Genomic DNA, 19281 nt, shown 5'->3' with positions numbered 1-19281 from the left:
TGTAATTGTTCTTGTATTATACCCCTTTTTCACAAGTAAAGCGCCATGGAATAAATGGCGCTATAATAATAAATAATAACCAATCTGTTAACACGTTATCTGTCAGTGCAGCCACATATTTCCTGGGGAGAACAGTGGAATACAGAAGCAGCCACAGCTCTGATATAGACGGGGTGGGTGGCTCTTAGAAGAGCCTTTGGGTTGTGGGTGTAGAGCTTGGAGCAGATCACTTGGCGCTGGTGTACTTGGTGACGGCCTTGGTGCCCTCGGACACGGCGTGCTTGGCCAGCTCTCCGGGCAGCAGCAGGCGCACAGCGGTCTGGATCTCCCGGGAGGTGATGGTGGAGCGCTTGTTGTAGTGAGCCAGGCGGGAGGCTTCCCCTGCAATGCGCTCAAAGATGTCATTGACAAAGGAGTTCATGATGCCCTTGGCCTTGGAGGAGATGCCAGTGTCAGGGTGGACCCGCTTCAGCACCTTGTACACATAGATGGCATAGCTCTCCTTCCTGGTCTTCCTCCTCTTCTTGCCATCCTTCTTCTGAGTCTTGGTCACAGCTTTCTTGGAGCCCTTCTTTGCCGCTGGTGCAGACTTGGCAGTGAACTGCGTGCGGCCGTGTCTGGTGAAATGCCGGCAATCAATCTGCACCGGTGGTCCTGTACAGATGTCGGGTAAGCTACCCCGGGCCCCGACAGTGAGTGGGCCCCTCTAATGGTCCAGGGCCCCGGCACTTGCCCGGGTGCACCGAGTGCTGACGCCGGCCCTGCCTGCAATGCAGGGCTGCCAACAGGAATTTCAGGGCCCAATAGTGGCAAAATTTTCAGGCCCCCTTGACACTCCGCCTCCACCCCAGCTCCGCCTTCATCCCTCAAACCTGTCACAGTCACACCGCCCACTCTAGGAAAAACTCCACTTCTGCACCACCTCCTCACCAATCACACATTAACAGTTCCTATCGAACACCATCTATCTATATATATAATTGTCTTATCCCGTCTGTCCAGGAAATCCCGCGTCGCTCATTGGTCTGGCAGCGGCCAATCAGCGCCGTGGGATTTCTGAAAGAAAGATGGCGGCTGTTAGCGGCTCATCTGCCGGACGGAGGTTTACGGCGATGCAGCGGGAAGATGAGCGGCGCAAGCAGCACAACTACCCCGACTGGCGCCGCTGACTTCCATGCGGCTAACGTCGGAAGATCAGCGGCTTGGCCCGCTGATCTCCCGACAGCAAGTGTGAACGGAGGACCGGGGAGCGGCGCCGCCGGTCGGGATGCTTCTGCTGCGAGTAGCCGCTCATCTCCCGGCTTCTCGCAGCAGAAGGAGCCGCACAGGCATCGCCGCTCCCCGGTCCTCGCTAATACGGAGCCGCACAAGCAGCGCCGCTCCCGGGCCCACACTAATACGACGCTGGTTGGTCGCGGTGGCCGGCCGCCACCAATCAGCGAGATGTCCGGCAAATTTAAACGCCGCTCTGCTGATTAATCGCGGCCGGCCACCGCGACCAATGAGCGAGATGGGCGGCAAATTTAAACGCCGCTGTGCTGATTGGTCGCGCCCAGCATCGGCAGCAAATCATCGATTTTGGCGCCACATTTAAATAGCCTCCGCGACCAATCAGTACAGCGGTGTTTAAATGTGGAGCCAAGATCGGTGATTGGTCGCGGCCGATATTTAAATTTGGCGCCTAAATCGGTGATTGGTCGCGGGCCAAGACCGCGACCAATCACCGATTTGTGCGGCACATTTATATAGCGGCCGCGACGAATTGGATGTCAGCGCCGCTCCCCGGTCCTCCCTTCACACCCTAACCGCATGGATGTCAGCGGCGCTGCCTGTGCGGATTCTTCCGCTGCGAGAACCCGGGACATGAGCGGGCGCTCGCAGCAGAAGTATCCCGACCTGCAGCGCGCGCTCCCCGGTCCTCCCTTGACACTCTAGCCGCTGATGTCCCCACAGTATCCGCATGGTGTTAATAAGGTCCGGACATTTGTGTTAAAAATCGCTGATTGGTCGCCGACACTATTTAAATGTGGCGCCAAAATCGGTGATTGGTCGTGCCCAGCGTCGGCGACCAATCAGCGATTTTTAACACAAATGTTCGGACCTTAGTAACACTATGCGGATACTGTGGGGACATCTGCGGCTAGGGTGTGAAGGGAGGACCGGGGAGCGGCGCTGACATCCATGCGGCTAGGGTGTGAAGGGAGGACCGGGGAGCGGCGCTGCGGGTCTGTATACTTCTGCTGCGAGCAGTCGCTCATCTCCCGGCTTCTCGCAGCGGAAGTAGCCGCACAGGCAGCTGCGCTCCCTGGTCCTCACTAATACGATTCCGCTCCCCGGTCCTCACCAATACGATTCGCTGATTGGTCGCGCTCTCCGCACGCGTCCAATCAGCGAGATTGGCGCCAAATTTAAACAATGCTCTGCTGATTGGTCGCGGCTGGAGTCCACGACCAATCAGCAGTATTGGCGCCAAATTTAAACCCCGCTCTGCTGATTGGTCGCAGTTGCCGGCCGAGATCAATCAGCAGTATTCGCGACAAATTTAAACACCGCTCTGCTGATTAGTCGCCGTCCGCGACCAATCAGCAATATTGGCGCAAAATTTAAACACCGCTCTGCTAATTGGTCGCGGCTGGAGTCCGCAACCAATCAGCAGTATTGGCGCCTAATTTAAACCCCGCTCTGCTGATTGGTCACGGACGGCAACCGCGACCAATCAGCAGTGTTGGCGCCAAATTTAAACAATGCTCTGCTGATTGGTCGCGGCTGGAGTCCACGACCAATCAGCAGTATTGGCACCAAATTTAAACCCCGCTCTGCTGATTGGTCACGGACGGCAACCGCGACCAATCAGCAGTATTGGCGCCAAATTTAAACCCCGCTCTGCTGATTGGTTGCGACCGCCGGCCGCCACCAAAATTTAAACACCGCTCTGCTGAATGGTCGCGGCCGTGACCAATCAGCGATTTTGGCGCCAAATTTAAACACCGCTCTGCTGATTGGTCGCGACCGCCGGCCGTGACCAATCTGCGATATTGGCGCCAAATATAAACCCCGCTCTGCTGATGGATCGCGTTCGTTGGCCGTGACCAATCAGCATTATTGGTGCCAAAGTTAAACCCCGCTCTGCTGATTAGTCGCGGTTACCAGTCGCAAATTATCAGCGATTTTGGCGCCAAATTTAAACCCCGCTCTGCTAATTGGTCGCGGATGCCGGCCGTGACTAATCAGCATTATTGGCGCCAAATTTAAACACCGCTCTGCTGATTGGTTGCGGCCGGCAACCGTGACCAATCAGCAGTATTGGCGCCAAATTTAAACCCCGCTCTGCTGATTGGTCGCGGTTGCCGGCCGAGATCAATCAGCAGTATTGGCGCCAAATTTAAACACCGCTCTGCTGATTAGTCGCGGTCGCCGTCCGCGACCAATCAGCAATATTAGCGCAAAATTTAAACACCGCTCTGCTTATTGGTCGCGGTCGCCGTCCGCAACCAATCAGCATTTGTGGCGCCAAATTTAAACCCTGCTCTGCTGATTGGTCGCGGTTGCTGGCCGACATCAATCAGCAGTATTGGCGCCAAATTTAAACCCCGCTCTGCTGATTGGTCGCGGTTGACGGCCATGACCAATCAGCAGTATTGGCGCCAAATTTAAACCCCGCTCTGCTGATTGGTCGCGGTTGACGGCCATGACCAATCAGCAGTATTGGCGCCAAATTTAAACCCCGCTCTGCTGATTGGTCGCGACCGCAGGCCGCCACCAATCAGCGATTTTGGCGCCAAATTTAAACCCCGCTCTGCTGATTGGTCGTGGTTGCCGGCCGCGACTAATCAGAATTATTGGCGCCAAATTGCCGGCCGCGACTAATCAGCATTATTGCCGCAAAATTTAAACACCGCTCTGCTGAATGGCCGTGACCAATCACCATTATTGTCGCAAAATTTAAACCCCGCTCCGCTGATTGGTCACGTTCGCTGGCCGCAACCAATCAGCATTATTGGCGCAAAATTGAAACCCCGCTCTGCTGATTAGTCGCGGTTACCAGTCGCAAATAATCAGCATTATTGGCGCCAAATTTAAACACCGCTCTGCTGATTGGTCCCAGCCGTGACCAACCACCATTACTGGCGCCAAATTTAAATAACGCTCTGCTGATTGGTCGCGACCGCTGGCCGCAACCAATCAGCATTATTGGCGCCAAATTTAAACCCCGCTCTGCTGATTAGTCGCGACCGCCGGCCGTGACCAATCTGCGATATAGCTGCCAAATTTTAACACCGCTTTTGTGATTGGTCACTTTTGCCGGCATCAACCAATCAGCGATTTTGGCGCCAAATTTAAACACCGCTCTGCTGATTGCGCCCTGTCGGCCGCATACATATTCTAGAATACCCGATGCATTAGAATCGGGCCATCATCTAGTCTATATATATATATATATATATATATATATATATATATATATATATATATATATATATATATATATATATATATATATATATAATCGTCTTATCCCGTCTGTCTGTCTTTCTTTCTGTCTGTCTGTCCAGGAAATCCCGTGTCGCTCATTGGTCCGGCAGCGGCCAATCAGCGCCGTGGGATTTCTGAAAAAAGATGGCCGTTAGCGGCTCATCTGCGGGACGGAGCTCAGCGGCGGTGCAGCCGGGAGATGACCGGTGCGAGGCGCTCATCTCCCGGCCGGTACCAGCAGCAGGACCTCGACCGCAAGACCCATCTGCGGGACGGAGATGCAGCCGGGAGATGACCGGCACGAGGCGCTCATCTCCCGGCCGGTAGAAGCGGAAGGACCGCCAGCGTCGCTGACCTCCATGCGGAAGGGAGGACTGGGGAGCGGCGCTGCGGGTCGGGATACTTCTACTGCGAGCGCCCGCTCATGTCCCGGGTTCTCGCTGCGGAAGTACCCGCACAGGGAGCGCCGCTCCCCGGTCCTCACCAAGACGATTCGATGATTGGTCGTGCTCTTCGGACCCGACCAGTCTCTGATCTTGCCGCAAAAGTTAAACACTACTGTGCTGATTGGTCGCGGACGCTGCCCGCGACAAATCACTGATTTGTGTGGCACATTTAAATAGCGTCGGCGACCAATCAGCGATTTTTAACACAAATGTCCGGACCTTTGTAACACCATGCGGATACTGTGGGGACATCAGCGGCTAGGGTCAAGGGAGGACCGGGGAGCGGCCCTGACATCCAATTGGTCGCGGCCGCTTTTAAATTTGGCGCCCAAATAGGTGATTGGTCGCGGGCAGCGTCCGCGACCAGTCAGCACAGTAGTGTTTAACTTTTGCGGCAAGATCAGTGATTGGTCGCGGGCAAAGACCGCGACCAATCACTGATTTGTGCGGCACATTTAAATAGCGGCCGCGACCAATTGGATGTCAGCGCCGCTCCCCGGTCCTCCCTTCACACCCTAGCCGCATGGATGTCAGAGGCGCTGCCTGTGCGGATACTTCCGCTGCGAGAACCCGGGACATGAGCGGGCGCTCGCAGCAGAAGTATCCCGACCCGCAGCGCCGCTCCCCGGTCCTCCCTTCACACCCTAGCCGCTGATGTCCCCACAGTATCCGCATGGTGTTACAAAGGTCCGGACATTTGTGTTAAAAATCGCTGATTGGTTGCCGACGCTGGGCGCGACCAATCACCGATTTTAGCGCCACATTTAAACACCGCTCTGCTGCTTGCGCCCGGTCGGCCGCATACCTATTCTAGAATACCCAATGCATTAGAATCGGGCCACCATCTAGTCTATATATATCCCGTCTGTCTGTCTGTCCAGGAAATCCCGTGTCCCTCATTGGTCCGGCCACGGACAATTAGCGACGCGGGATTTGAGAAAAAGATGGCGGCCATTAGCGGCTCATCTGCAGGACGACGGTCAGCGGCGATGCAGCCAGGAGATGACCGGCGCGAGGCGATCATCTCCCGGCCGCTAGCAGCAGAAGGACCCCGACCGGCGGCGCTGCTGACCTCCATGCGGCTAGGGTGTCAAGGGAGGACCGGGGCGCGGCGCTGCCAGTCGGGATACTTCTGCTGTGAGCAGCCGCTCATCTCCCGGCTTCTCGCAGCGGAAGTAGCCGTTCAGGCACCGCCGCTCCCCAGTCCTCACCAATACGACTCCGCTCCCCGGTCCTCATCAATACTATACAGCCGCGACCAATCAGCGATCTTGGCACCAAATTTAAACCCCGCTAGGCTGATTGGTCGCGGCCGCTGCCCGCGAGCAATCAGCTATTTTGGAGACAAATGTCCGGTCCTTAGTAACACCATGCGGCTACTGTCGGGAGATCAGCGGCTAGGATGTCAAGGGAGGACCGGGGAGCGGCGCCGCCGGTCGGGATACTTCTGCTGCGAGCAGCCGCTCATCTCCCGGCTTCTAGCAGCGGAAGTAGCCGCACAGGCAGCGCCGCTCCCCGGTCCTCACTAATACAATTCGCTGATTGGTCGCGGCAGGAGGACGAGACCAATCAGTGATCTTGGCGCAAAATTTAAACACCGCTGTGCTGATTGGTCGCGGCCGCTGCCCGCGACCAATCAGCGATTTTGGCGCCACATTTAAACACTGCTGTGCTGATTGGTCGCAGACGCTGCCCGCGACCAATCAGCGATTTGACCGCAAAATTTAAACAGCGGCCGCGACCAATTAGTGATCTTGGCGCAAAATTTAAACACCGCTGTGCTGATTGGTCGCGGCCGCTGCCCGCGACAAATCAGCGATTTTACCGCAAAATTTAAACATGCTGTCCGGTCCTTAGTAACACGGCTCGCTGATTGGACGCGGCCCCAGGCCGCGACCAATCAGCGATATTTGCGCGAGATTTAAAACCCACTTCCATGATTGGTCGCGGACGCCGCCCGCGAGCAATCACCGATTTTCGCGCCAAATTTAAACACGCTCTCCGGCCAATTACCGCAGGATTTCAAATAAGTATGCCACCCACGGGAGATAGCAGGGCTGAGTCCGCCCATGTGGTCATGTGACTCACCAACTGCCCATAACATACTGAGCATGTTTTCTCAGTCACACTGTGTGAGGGACTTCAGTCAGGTTTACTGAATACGTTCTGCCAGTGACCGCGCGCTGAAGAGATACTTCTTTACGCTTCCTATTTTATAATGGGTCGTAAGCGAAAATACGCCACGGAGGAAGACCGAAAAGCAGCAGAAGCAGCAAGTAAACGACAACGTCGAGAGCAACAGACACCACAACATACTGCCGCCAGACAAGCCGAGGATGCGGAATCTCACAGACAACGTCGGAAATGGGAGACACCGCAACACACTGCCGCCAGACAAGCCCAGGATGCGGAAGCTCACCAAAAACGCCGGGAACAGGAGACACCACAACACACTGCTGCCAGACAAGCCCAGGATGCGGAAGCTAACCAAAAATGCCGGGAACAGAAGACACCGGAACACACTGCCGCCAGACAAGCCCAAGATGCCGAATCTCACCAAAAACGCCGGGAACAGGAGACACCGCAACACACTGCCGCCAGACAAGCCCAGGATGCCGAATCTCACAAAAAACACCGGGAACAGGAGACACCACAACACACTGCCGCCAGACAAACCCAGGATGCCGAATCTCACCAAAAACGCCGGGAACAGGAGACACCGCAACACACTGCCGCCCGACAAGCCCTGTATGCGGAAGCTCACCAAAAACGCCGGGAACAGAAGACACCGCAACACACTGCCGCCAGACAAGCCCAGTATGCGGAAGCTCACCAAAAATGCCGGGAACAGGAGACACCGCAACACACTGCCGCCAGACAAGCTCAGGAAGCAGAATCTCACCAAAAACGCCGGAAAAAGGAGACACCGCAACACACTGTCGCCAGACAAGCCCATGATGCGGAATCTCACCAAAAACGACGGGAACAAGAGACACCGCAACAAACTGCCGCCAGACAAGCCAAGGATGCGGAATCTCACCAAAAACGACGGGAACAGGAGACACCGCAACACACTGCTGCCAGACAAGCCCTGGATGCGGAATCTCACCAAAAACGCCGGGAACAGGAGACACCACAACACACTGCCGGCAGACAAGCCCAGGATGCGGAAGCTCACAGAAAACTTCGGAAGCAGGAGACACCACGACACACTGCCGGCAGACAAGCCCAGGATGCGGAAGCTCACAGAAAACTTCGGGAACAGGAGACACCACGACACACTGCCGGCAGACAAGCCCAGGATGCGGAATCTCACAGAAAACGTCGGGAACAGGAGACACCACAACACACTGCCGGCAGACAAGCCCAGGATGCGGAATCTCACAGACAACGTCGGGAACAAGAGACACCACAACACACTACCGCCAGACAAGCCCAGGATGCGGAATCTCACAGACAATGTCGGAAACAGGAGACACCACAACACACTGTGGCTAGACAGGAACACGATGCACAATCTCACAGACAACATCGGGAATGGGAAACACCGCAACACACTGTAGCTAGACAGGAACACGATGCGGAATCCCATAGACAATGTCGGCTGAATGAATCTCCAGAATCCAGGACAAACCGAGAACAACACGATCGCCAAATTTATCAAAAACGAATGCTCTACCAACTAAGGCAAACCCAGCAGAACATTCAACAACTTGCACATTACGTAACAGACAATGAAACTATAATTATTCAACACTACTGTGGGAATATGAATGTAGTTTGTTCTAAATGCGACTCTCCGAATTTCATCGAGAAAAAACATCTGACAATCAGTTTACTCAATGCTGCCAAAAAGGAAAAGTTATGCTACCAAGACGTCACTACTCAGATCTGTTTGAGCAGTTGATGAAAGGAACGCATGAACACAGTAGAAATTTTATGGAAAATATCAGAAGTATCAACAGTTCTCATGCGTTTGCTTCATTTGGTGCCAACATTGCACCGCCCCCTGGATTCGGACCATATTGTTTTAAAATTCATGGCCAGATCTACCACCGCACTGGAACACTTCACCCAGAACTAGGACAACCACCAAAATTTGCACAATTATACATCTTTGATCCAAATGAGGCTACAGAACAAAGGATGAACTTGAAAGAAAATGAAAAGTGTAATGCAGAACTGATGAACCTAATTGCCGTTCATTTACAAACAATCAGCCCATTTGCTGCCGCATATCCATGCTAAAATACGGCGAAGCTGAGGAGGAACAGAGAGCTATACAAAATGGGACAGAAATGCCTTCTATTATCATGGCCATTAAACAAGAACGTCAACAAGATCCCCGATGTTACAACAAACCACGTGTAAGTGAGGTCGCAGTTGTTTTTCAAAACGATGATGGAGAGCCTCCTTTTCAAAGGGATATATTAGTCCATCTTAAGCCAGACAAAAACAACCCTTTCGTTCCTAAAACACAACGAATTAGCATTTTGCACAGCAACCTTGATGCTCTTCTGTATCCGCTATTCTTTCCAAGCGGTGATCAAGGGTGGCATGAAAACCTACACCAGCAAGGAACTTCAAGAAGAATTACACAACTACAGTACTACAGTTTTCTTCTGTCTGTCCGAAATTACTTCAATCCTATTTTAAACGGTGGGAAACTGACAGTACTTAGTCGAAGCATACGTTAAAATTGAAGCTAGTCGGCTCAATTTCATACGAATGAACCAAAAACAACTTAAAGTTGAAGACTACTGCGTTCTTCAAGAACATTTGCAAAAACAATCCATTCAAAAAGGAATTCCAATTGGAAAAACAGTAATTCTCCCGTCGTCGTTTGAATGTAGCCCCCGCAACATGTAACAGCATTATCAAGATGCAATGGCAATAGTAACAAAGTATGGAAGACCTGACATTTTTTTTAACAATGACCTGCAATCCTAAATGGCCGGAAATTACCGAAAATCTACAACCCTGGCAGCAAGTTGAAAACAAACCGGACTTAGTTGCACGCGTATTTCGACTAAAACTCAGCAGCCTTTTTAAAGACATCAAAAATGGGCGTTTTGGAACAGTCGTAGCAATGGTACACGTCATAGAGATTCAGAAATGAAGTCTCCCACATGCTCATATACTAATTATTTTAGACGCGGATTCCAAGTTTCGCACGGAGGACGAAATTGACAACATAGTGTGGGCTGAAATTCCTAACCAAGAAAAGTATCCTGAATTGTATAATATTGTAATCTGTAATTTGGTTCATGGCCCATGCGGTGTAGCAAATCCAAAAAGTCCATGCATGGAAAACGGAAAGTGTACAAAAGGGTTTCCAAAGCAGTTGAAACAGCACACTGTTAAAGATTTGGACGGCTATCCATCCTACCGGCGACAACTGATTGATAACATTGTACACAACAAAAAGATTATAAATAACTCATGGATAGTTCCATACAACCCGTACTTATTAAAACGCTACAACTGTCACATCAACGTTGAAATCTGTGCTTCATTAAAAAGTGTTAAATATCTTTTCAAGTACATCTACAAGGGGCATGACAAAGCTAACTTCGATACACAACAGAAAACAGTCAATCACGATGAATCATCACGTTTTGTTGACTCAAGATATGTCAGTGCTCCAGAAGATGCTTGGAGACCAATCAGTGATCTTGGCGCAAAATTTAAACACCGCTGTGCTGATTGGTCGCGGCCGCTGCCCGCGACCAATCACCGATGTTGACGCCACATTTAAACACTGCTGTGCTGATTGGTCGCGGACGCCAGATGCGACCAATCAGCGAGATTGGCGCCAAATTTAAACAACGCTCTGCTGATTGGTCGCGGACGCCAGCTGCGACCAATCAGTGAGATTGGCCCCAAATTTAAACATGGCTCTGCTGATACAGTGGTATTGCACCTCAACCAGAGGTGTGATATTCCACTCCCAGGTAAGGATGGAGTATGGACCAGGGCTCAGTTAGCTGCATACACACACTCACCCCATTTCCGGGGGACAGCTCGACGGTGCTCCCATTTATATATATGCAGGCACAACTGACCATGTCCCTGGCTGGAGTGGGGAGGGGGGAGAGAACCCAGTGATGTAGGAGCAGGAGGGGACGGTTTCTGGAGCATAGGAAGGAGCTCATTGGGTGCAGGTCACCTGAGCTCAGACACAGAGAAGCAGATAAAAGGTGGGGGCCATCTTAGGAGGCAGAGCAGTTCAGTTCAGAAGGAGAAAAGAGGGAGAGGGAGCTGACAGGCTCGCTCTGAGCTCAGCTCCATGAGGCAGGCCTAGAGAGAAAGCCGGGTCCAGAGAGGAGAAGAGAAGAAGGAGAACGAAGGAAAGAGGAAAGGCTCCAGAAACAAGAAGGCAGAAGGGACCCTAAGAGAGAGCAGAACGGACAGCAACCGTTGCAAACCCGCGTTATATCGGGTGAAGGGTCAGGCTGTGGAAGGGTACCGGATTCCCAAGTTGGTGGAGGTAAATTATCCCTCAGCCAAGAACCGGAGGTCATGATCATCTATTGGTGCGACCCCCCGCCAAACCTGCTAGGAAGGCACCATATAGGATAGCGGGAAACGGGGGCCAACGTTTGCCCGCAAAGATCCGCGACAGCTGGACAGAAGTTTGGTCACTGGTGGGGCACGAGAGGCCAGAGAAAGGACAGAAGGGGGTCCTGTGCCATACTCCTGAATTGCCTGGGGGTTGACCGAGCCCCTAACCTGGTGGACGCAGCACGGCTTCGGCAGTCATTGCTGACAGAAATGACATGGATAACAACTGTGAGTAAAACCCTGGACTGCATCATTGGACTCTGTGTTATTTATGCTGCGCCTGCACCATCACCCCCAGCATCCTATTACACTGCCCTGAGGCTATACTCTTCCCGTGGGGAGTTGTCCTATCCCTCTGCTGCGCACCAACACCAGCCTCAGCGGTCTGCCTTGCAGCGGCGGACATCCCTGACCGCAATCCACGGGTGGTGTAGTCGGACATTCAAAACCCTATAAATAGACTGCTGCCATTTGGTCTGACCACCCTGAGCCACGGGATCGGGTTGCCACTACTACCCCCATCAGCACCATACACAAGAAGGCCCGGTTCCGGGTACCCCACGGCCCAGGGGGCGAGTCACAAGCAGGATTGACAACATGACGTAATGACAAAATTCATTAGGGGCACCGAGGGGATACATTGTGAAGTTAATTTAAAGTAGTGCACAACCCATTTAAACACTGCTTCGCTGCTTAGTCGCTCCCGGTCGGCCGCATGCATATTCTAGAATACCCGATGCATTAGAATCGGGCCACCATCTAGTCTACTATATAATTGTCTTATCCCGTCTGTCTGTCTGTCTGTCTGTCCAGGAAATCCCGCGTCGCTCATTGGTCCGGCAGCGGCCAATCAGCGCCGCGGGATTTCAGAAAAAAGATGGCGGCCTTTAGCGGCTCATCTGCGGGACGGAGCTCAGCGGCGTTGCAGCCGGGAGATGAGCGCCGCGAGGCGCTCATCTCCCGGCCGGTACCAGCAGAAGGACCCCGACCGCCGGACCCATCTGCGGGACGGAGATGCAGCCGGGAGATGAGCGGCGCAAGGCGCTCATGTCCCGGCCGGTAGCAGCGGAAGGACCGCCGGCGTTGCTGACATCCATGCGGAAGGGAGGACCGGGGAGCGGCGCTGCGGGTCGGGATACTTCGGCTGCGATCGCCCGCTCATGTCCCGGGTTCTCGCAGCGGAAGTAGCCGCACAGGCAGCGCCGCTCCCCGGTCCTCACCAAGACAATTCGATGATTGGTCGCGGTCTTCGGACCCGACCAATCACTGATCTTAGCGCAAAAGTTAAATACCGCTGTGCTGATTGGTCGCGGACGCTGCCCGCGACCAATCACCGATTTGGGTGCCAAATTTAAATATCGGCCGCGACCAATCAGCACAGTAGTGGTTAACTTTAGCCGCCAGATCAGTGATTGGTCGCGGGCCAAGACCGCGACCAATCACCGATTTGTGCGGCACATTTAAATAGCGGCCGTGACCAATTGGATGTCAGCGCCGCTCCCCGGTCCTCCCTTCACACCCTTGCGGCATGGATGTCAGCGGCGCTGCCTGTGCGGATACTTCCGCTGCGAGAACCCGGGACATGAGCGGGCGCTCGCAGCAGAAGTATCCCGACCCGCAGCGCCGCTCCCCGGTCCTCCCTTCACACCCTAGCCGCTGATGTCCCCACAGTATCCGCATGGTGTTACAAAAATCCGGACATTTGTGTTAAAAATCGCTGATTGGTCGCTGGCGGTGCGATTTTTAACACAAATGTCCGTACCTTTGTAACACCATGCGGATACTGTGGGGAGATCAGCGGCTAGGGTGTGAAGGGAAGACCGGGGAGCGGCGCTGCGGGTCGGGATATTTCTGCTGCGAGCAGTCGCTCATGTCCCGGGTTCTCGCAGCGGAAGTAGCCGCACAGGCAGCGGCGCTCCCCGGTCCTCACTAATACGATTCCGCTCCCCGCTCCTCACCAATACAATTCGCTGATTGGTCGCGCTTTCCGCACGCGACCAATCAGTGATCTTGGCGCTAAAGTTAAACACCGCTCTGCTGATTGGTCGCGGCCGCTGCCCGCGACCAATCACCGATTTGGGCGCCACATTTAAATAGCGGCCGCGACCAATCACCGATCTTGCCGCCACATTTAAACACTGCTGTGTTAATTGGTCGCGGACGCCAGACGCGTCCAATCAGCGAGATTGGCGCCAAATTTAAACAACGCTCTGCTGTTTGATCGCGGTCGCTGGCCGAGATCAATCAGCAGTATTGGCGCAAAATTTAAACAACGCTCTGCTGATTGGTCGCGGCCGGCGACCAATCAGCGATTTTGGCGCCAAATTTAAACCCCGCTCTGCATCGCTCTGCTGATTGGTCGCGGTCGCCGGCCTCGACCAATCAGCAGTATTGTCGCCAAATTTAAACACCTATTTGCTGATTGGTCGCGATCGCGACTAATCAGCGATTTTGGTGCCAAATTTAAACACGCTGTCCATTCCTCACTAACACGGTTCGCTGATTGGTCGCGGCCGCCGCCCGCGACCAATCAGCGATTTTGGCGCTAAATTTAAACACCGCTCTGCTGATTGGTCGTGGTCGCCAGCCTCGACCAATCAGCAGAGCGTTGTTTAAATTTGGCGCCACTCTCGCTGATTGGTCGAGGATGGCGGCCGCGACCAATCAGCAGATCGATGCAGAGCGGGGTTTAAATTTGGCCCCAAAGTCGCCTATTAGTCGCGTCTGACGGCCGCGACCAATCAGCAGAGCGTTGTTTAAATTTTGCGCCAAAATCACTGATTGGTCGCGGCCGGCGGCCTCGACCAATCAGCGATTTTGGCGCCAAATTTAAACACCGCTCTGCTGATTGATCGCGGCCGGCGACCAATCAGCGATTTTGGTGCCAAATTTAAACCCCGCTCTGTATCGCTCTGCTGGTCGCGGCCGGCGGCCTCGACCAATCAGCGATTTTGGCGCCAAATTTAAACACCGCTCTGCTGATTGATCGCGGCCGGCGACCAATCAGCAGTATTGGCGCCAAATTTAAACACCGCTCTGCTGGTTGGTCGCGACTAATCTGCGATTTTGGTGCCAAATTTAAACACGCTCTCCAGTCCTCACTAACATGGTTCGCAGATTGGTCGCGGCCGCCGCCCGCGACCAATCACCGATATTGCCGCCAATTTAAACACCGCTTTGCTGATTGGTCGCGGTTGCCTAACGCGACCAATCAGCGATTTGGGCGCCAAATTTAAACGCCGCTCTGCTAATTGCGCCCCGTCGGCCGCATACCTATTCTAGAATACCCGATGCGTTCGAATCGGGCCACCATCTAGTCTATATATATAATTGTCTTATCCCGTCTGTCTGTCTGTCTGTCCAGGAAATCCCGCGTCGCTCATTGGTCTGGCCGCGGCCAATCAGTGACGCAGGATTTCAGAAAAAAGATGGCGGCCGTTAGCGGCTCATCTGCCGGACCGAGGTCAGCGGCGATGCAGCCGGGAGATGAGCGGCGCTAGCAGAAAAACTACCCCGACCGGCGGCGCCACTGACCTCCATGCGGCTAACGTCGGGAGATCAGCGGCTAGGACCGCTGATCTCCCGACGGCAAGTGTGAACGGAGGACCGGGGAGCGGCGCCGCCGGTCGGGATGCTTCTGCTGCGAGCAGCCGCTCATCTCCCAGCTGCTCACAGCGATTGTACCCGCTCAGGCAGCGCCGCTCCCCGGTCCTCGCTAATACGACGCTGATTGGTCGCATCCCCCGGACGCGACCAATCAGCGATATGGGCGGCAAATTTAAACGCCACTCTGCTGATTGGCGCCAAATTTAAACAACGCTCTGCTGATTGGCACCAAATTTAAACAACAATCTGCTGATTGGTCGCGGTCGGCGATATTGGCGCAGAATTTAAACAACGCTCTGCTGATTGGTCGCGGCCGCCGGCTCGACCAATCAGCGATTTTGGCGCAAAATATTTAAACAACGCTCGGCTGATTGGTCGCGGCCTCCGGCCGACCGCGACCAATCAGAGGTTGGCGCCAAATTTAAACACCGCTCTTCTGATTAGCGCCAAATTTAAACACCGCTCTGCTGATTGGTCGAGGCCGCCGGCCGCGACCAATCAGCGATTTTGGCGCAAAATATTTAAACAACGCTCGGCTGATTGGTCGCGGACTCCGGCCGACCGCGACCAATCAGAGATTGGCGCCAAATTTAATCAACGCTCTGCTGATTGCTCGCGGCCGCCGACCGCGACCAATCAGCGATATTGGCGCCAAATTTAAACACCGCTCTGCTGATTGCGCCCGGTCGGCCCCATACATATTCTAGAATACCCGATGCGTTAGAATCGGGCCACCATCTAGTATCACATAACCAGCAACTTTTGTTTTGGCCAAAAGATTTTTTAAGCCGCCACCAGGACAAGGTAGACTCTTCTGGCCAGGTCCTATTATAATTCATTTTGTCATGTCCTCACTCTCTCCCACTCCCACTGCATCATCATTTACTTTAACCCATCCCAATTCATTATTTGCTCTCACTATCCCCACTCCCAATTAATTTGCTCTCCCCACAGCCAATTCATCAGTTGCTCTCCCCACCCCTATTCTTCATGTGCTCCCCCCACTCCTAAATCATCATTTTCAAGTACTCTCCCCACCCCCCACTCACACTTCATCATGTGCTCTGCCTACTCCCCAGTCCCAGTTCGTCATATGCGCTGCCCACCCCCTAGTCCCAGTTCATCATATGCTCTGCCCACTCCCCAGTCCCAGTTTATCATATGCTCTGCCCACTCCCCAGTCCCAGTTTATCATATGCTCTGCCCACTCCCCAGTCACAGTTTATCATATGCTCTGCCCACCCCCCAGTCCCAGATTATCATATGCTCTGTCCAGTCCCAGTTCATCATATGCTCTGCCCACTCCCCAGTCCCAGTTCATCATATGCTTTGCCCACCCCCCAGTCCATCATATACTCTGCCCACTCCCCAGTCACAGTTCATCATATGCTCTGCCCACTCCCCAGTCCCAGTTTATCATATGCTCTGCCCACTCCCCAGTCCCAGTTCATCATATGCTCTGCCGACTCCCCAGTCCCAGTTTATCATATGCTCTGCCCACTCCCCAGTCCATGTTCATCATATGCTCTGCCCACTCCCCAGTCCCAGTTTATCATATGCTCTGCCCACCCCCCAGTCTCAGTTCGTCATATGCTCTGCCCACTCCACAGTCCTAGTTCATTATATGCTCTGCCCACTCCCCAGTCCCAGTTCATCATATGCTCTGCCCATCCCCCAGTCACAGTTCATCATCTGCTCTGCCCAGTCCCCAGTCCCAGTTCATCATCTGCTCTGCCCACTCCCCAGTCCCAGTTCATCATCTGCTCTGCCCACTCCCCATTCCCAGTTCATCATCTGGTCTGCCCACTCCCCAGTCCCAGTTCATTATATGCTCTGCCCACTCCCCAGTCCCAGTCCATCATATGCTCTGCCTACTCCCCAGTCCCAGTTCATCATATGCTCTCCCGACTCCCCAGTCCCAGTTCATCATATGCTCTGCCCACTCCCCAGTCCCAGTTCATCATATGCTCTGCCCACTCCCCAGTCCCAGTTCATCATATGCTCTGCCCACTCCCCAGTCCCAGTTCATCATATGCTCTGCCCACTCCCCAGTCCCAGTTCATCATATGCTCTGCCCACCCCCCAGTCCCAGTTCATCATATGCTCTGCCCACTCCCCAGTCCCAGTTCATCATATGCTCTGCCCACTCCCCAGTCCCAGTTCATTATATGCTCTGCCCACTCCCCAGTCCCAGTTCATCATATGCTCTGCCCATCCCCCAGTCACAGTTCATCATCTGCTCTGCCCAGTCCCCAGTCCCAGTTCATCATCTGCTCTGCCCACTCCCCATTCCCAGTTCATCATCTGGTCTGCCCACTCCCCAGTCCCAGTTCATTATATGCTCTGCCCACTCCCCAGTCCCAGTCCATCATATGCTCTGCCCACTCCCCAGTCCCAGTTCATCATATGCTCTCCCGACTCCCCAGTCCCAGTTCATCATATGCTCTGCCCACTCCCCAGTCCCAGTTCATCATATGCTCTGCCCACTCCCCAGTCCCAGTTCATTATATGCTCTGCCCACTCCCCAGTCCCAGTTCATCATATGCTCTGCCCACTCCCCAGTCCCAGTTCATCATATGCTCTGCCCACCCCCCAGTCCCAGTTCATCATATGCTCTGCCCACCCCCCAGTCCCAGTTCATCATATGCTCTGCCCACTCCCCAGTCCTAGTTCATCATATGCTCTGCCCACTCCCCAGTCCCAGTTCATCATATGCTCTGCCCACTCCCCAGTCCCAGTTCATCATATGCTCTGCCCACTCCCCAGTCCCAGTTCATCATATGCTCTGCCCACTCCCCAGTCCCAGTTCATCATATGCTCTGCCCACTCCCCAGTCCCAGTTCATCATATGCTCTGCCCACTCCCCAGTCCCAGTTCATCATATGCTCTGCCTACTCCCCAGTCCCAGTTCATCATATGCTCTGCCCACTCCCCAGTCCCAGTTCATCATATGTTCTGCCCACCCCCCAGTCCCAGTTCATCATATGCTCTGCCCACTCCCCAGTCCCAGTTCATCATATGCTCTGCCCACCCCCCAGTCCCAGTTCATCATATGCTCTGCCCACTCCCCAGTCCCAGTTCATCATATGCTCTGCCTACTCCCCAGTCCCAGTTCATCATATGCTCTGCCCACTCCCCAGTCCCAGTTCATCATATGCTCTGCCCACTCCCCAGTCCCAGTTCGTCATATGTTCTGCCCACTCCCCAGTCCCAGTTTATCATATGCTCTGCCCACTCCCCAGTCCCAGTTCATCATATGCTCTGCCCACTCCTCAGTCCCAGTTCATCATATGCTCTGCCCACTCCCCAGTCCCAGTTCGTCATATGTTCTGCCCACTCCCCAGTCCCAGTTTATCATATGCTCTGCCCAGTCCCCAGTCCCAGTTCATCATATGCTCTGCCCAGTCCAAGATCATTTAGTTAATTCTATTTAAAAACAAGTTTTCATACTTACCTCTCATACGATCCCTGCAGCTCCGCTTCCAGACTGGCATCCTGGTGCTTGATGCCGGCAGGTATGTGATGACGCCATCGTGTACGCGCCGACTCCAGCGCTTCACAGAAGAGGCGGAGGGACTCTCTTCGGAGCTGCACGGCCATTCAGCCGTGAGAGCTCCAAGGCAGAAACTCCCTGCGCCGAGATATACGGCGACACGCCAGCACGCGATACCCCAGGGCCCCGTGAGTAGAAACACAAGAGGGGGGCCCCTCCTCTTTACTGCTGTTCACTGAACCCCATACAGCAGTAAGTGCAATAATGACCTGAAGGCGGCCCGGCTGCCACCTCACCACCACCGGAGCTACCGCAACCCCCTACCCGACTGTCTCCTTCCCCATTATCCTGTATACCAGGGGTGGGCAATTAATTTTCCCGAGGGGCCACATGAGAGACTGTGACTGTTGGGGAGGGCCGAACCAATAGGCTGAAATTAATTCTGCTCAATATTAATATTAACATATTAATTCTAATTATTATTATTAATGATTACATAAATATGAATTGTGTAACTTAATATTGAGCAGAATTAAGTGTGCTGACATCCCCCTATATACAGCTTGAGCCCCCACACAGCCTCTCTATATACAGCATGAGCCCTACACAGCCCCCCATGTCCATTATGAGTCCCACACAGCCCCACAAGGCCAGCATGAGCCCCACACAGCCCCCCCATGTTCAGCATGAGCCCCACAC

General features: G+C 53.7%; 1 protein-coding gene across 1 annotated transcript; it reads right to left on the bottom strand.

The window, feature by feature from the left end:
• Positions 1–226: 226 nt before the first annotated feature.
• On the bottom strand, positions 227–18689 carry LOC141231505 (histone H2B 1.1-like). Its single transcript, XM_073667703.1, has 2 exons — positions 18544–18689; positions 227–617 (listed from the first exon to the last, which is right to left on the bottom strand). Exons 1-2 carry the CDS (start codon positions 18687–18689, stop codon positions 227–229), a joined length of 537 nt encoding a protein of 178 aa, XP_073523804.1.
• Positions 18690–19281: the final 592 nt, after the last annotated feature.

Source organism: Phyllobates terribilis, unplaced genomic scaffold, assembly GCF_046119375.1.
Source record: "Phyllobates terribilis strain yellow unplaced genomic scaffold, ASM4611937v1 Scaffold_510__1_contigs__length_1275624, whole genome shotgun sequence".
Classification (NCBI taxonomy): Eukaryota; Metazoa; Chordata; class Amphibia; order Anura; family Dendrobatidae; genus Phyllobates; species Phyllobates terribilis.
Note: the sequence above shows the minus strand (reverse complement) of the source record. Positions and strands in the feature narration are given on the sequence as shown.

Bases quoted from the DNA above. Each gene is read 5' to 3' on its own strand.
- LOC141231505 (XM_073667703.1), bottom strand. From the start codon at position 18,689: ATGGCCGTGCAGCTCCGAAGAGAGTCCCTCCGCCTCTTCTGTGAAGCG. The intron at 618-18,543 runs GTAAGTATGAAA...GCATTTCACCAG, and splicing joins CTGCAGGGATCGTATGAGAG to ACACGGCCGCACGCAGTTCA.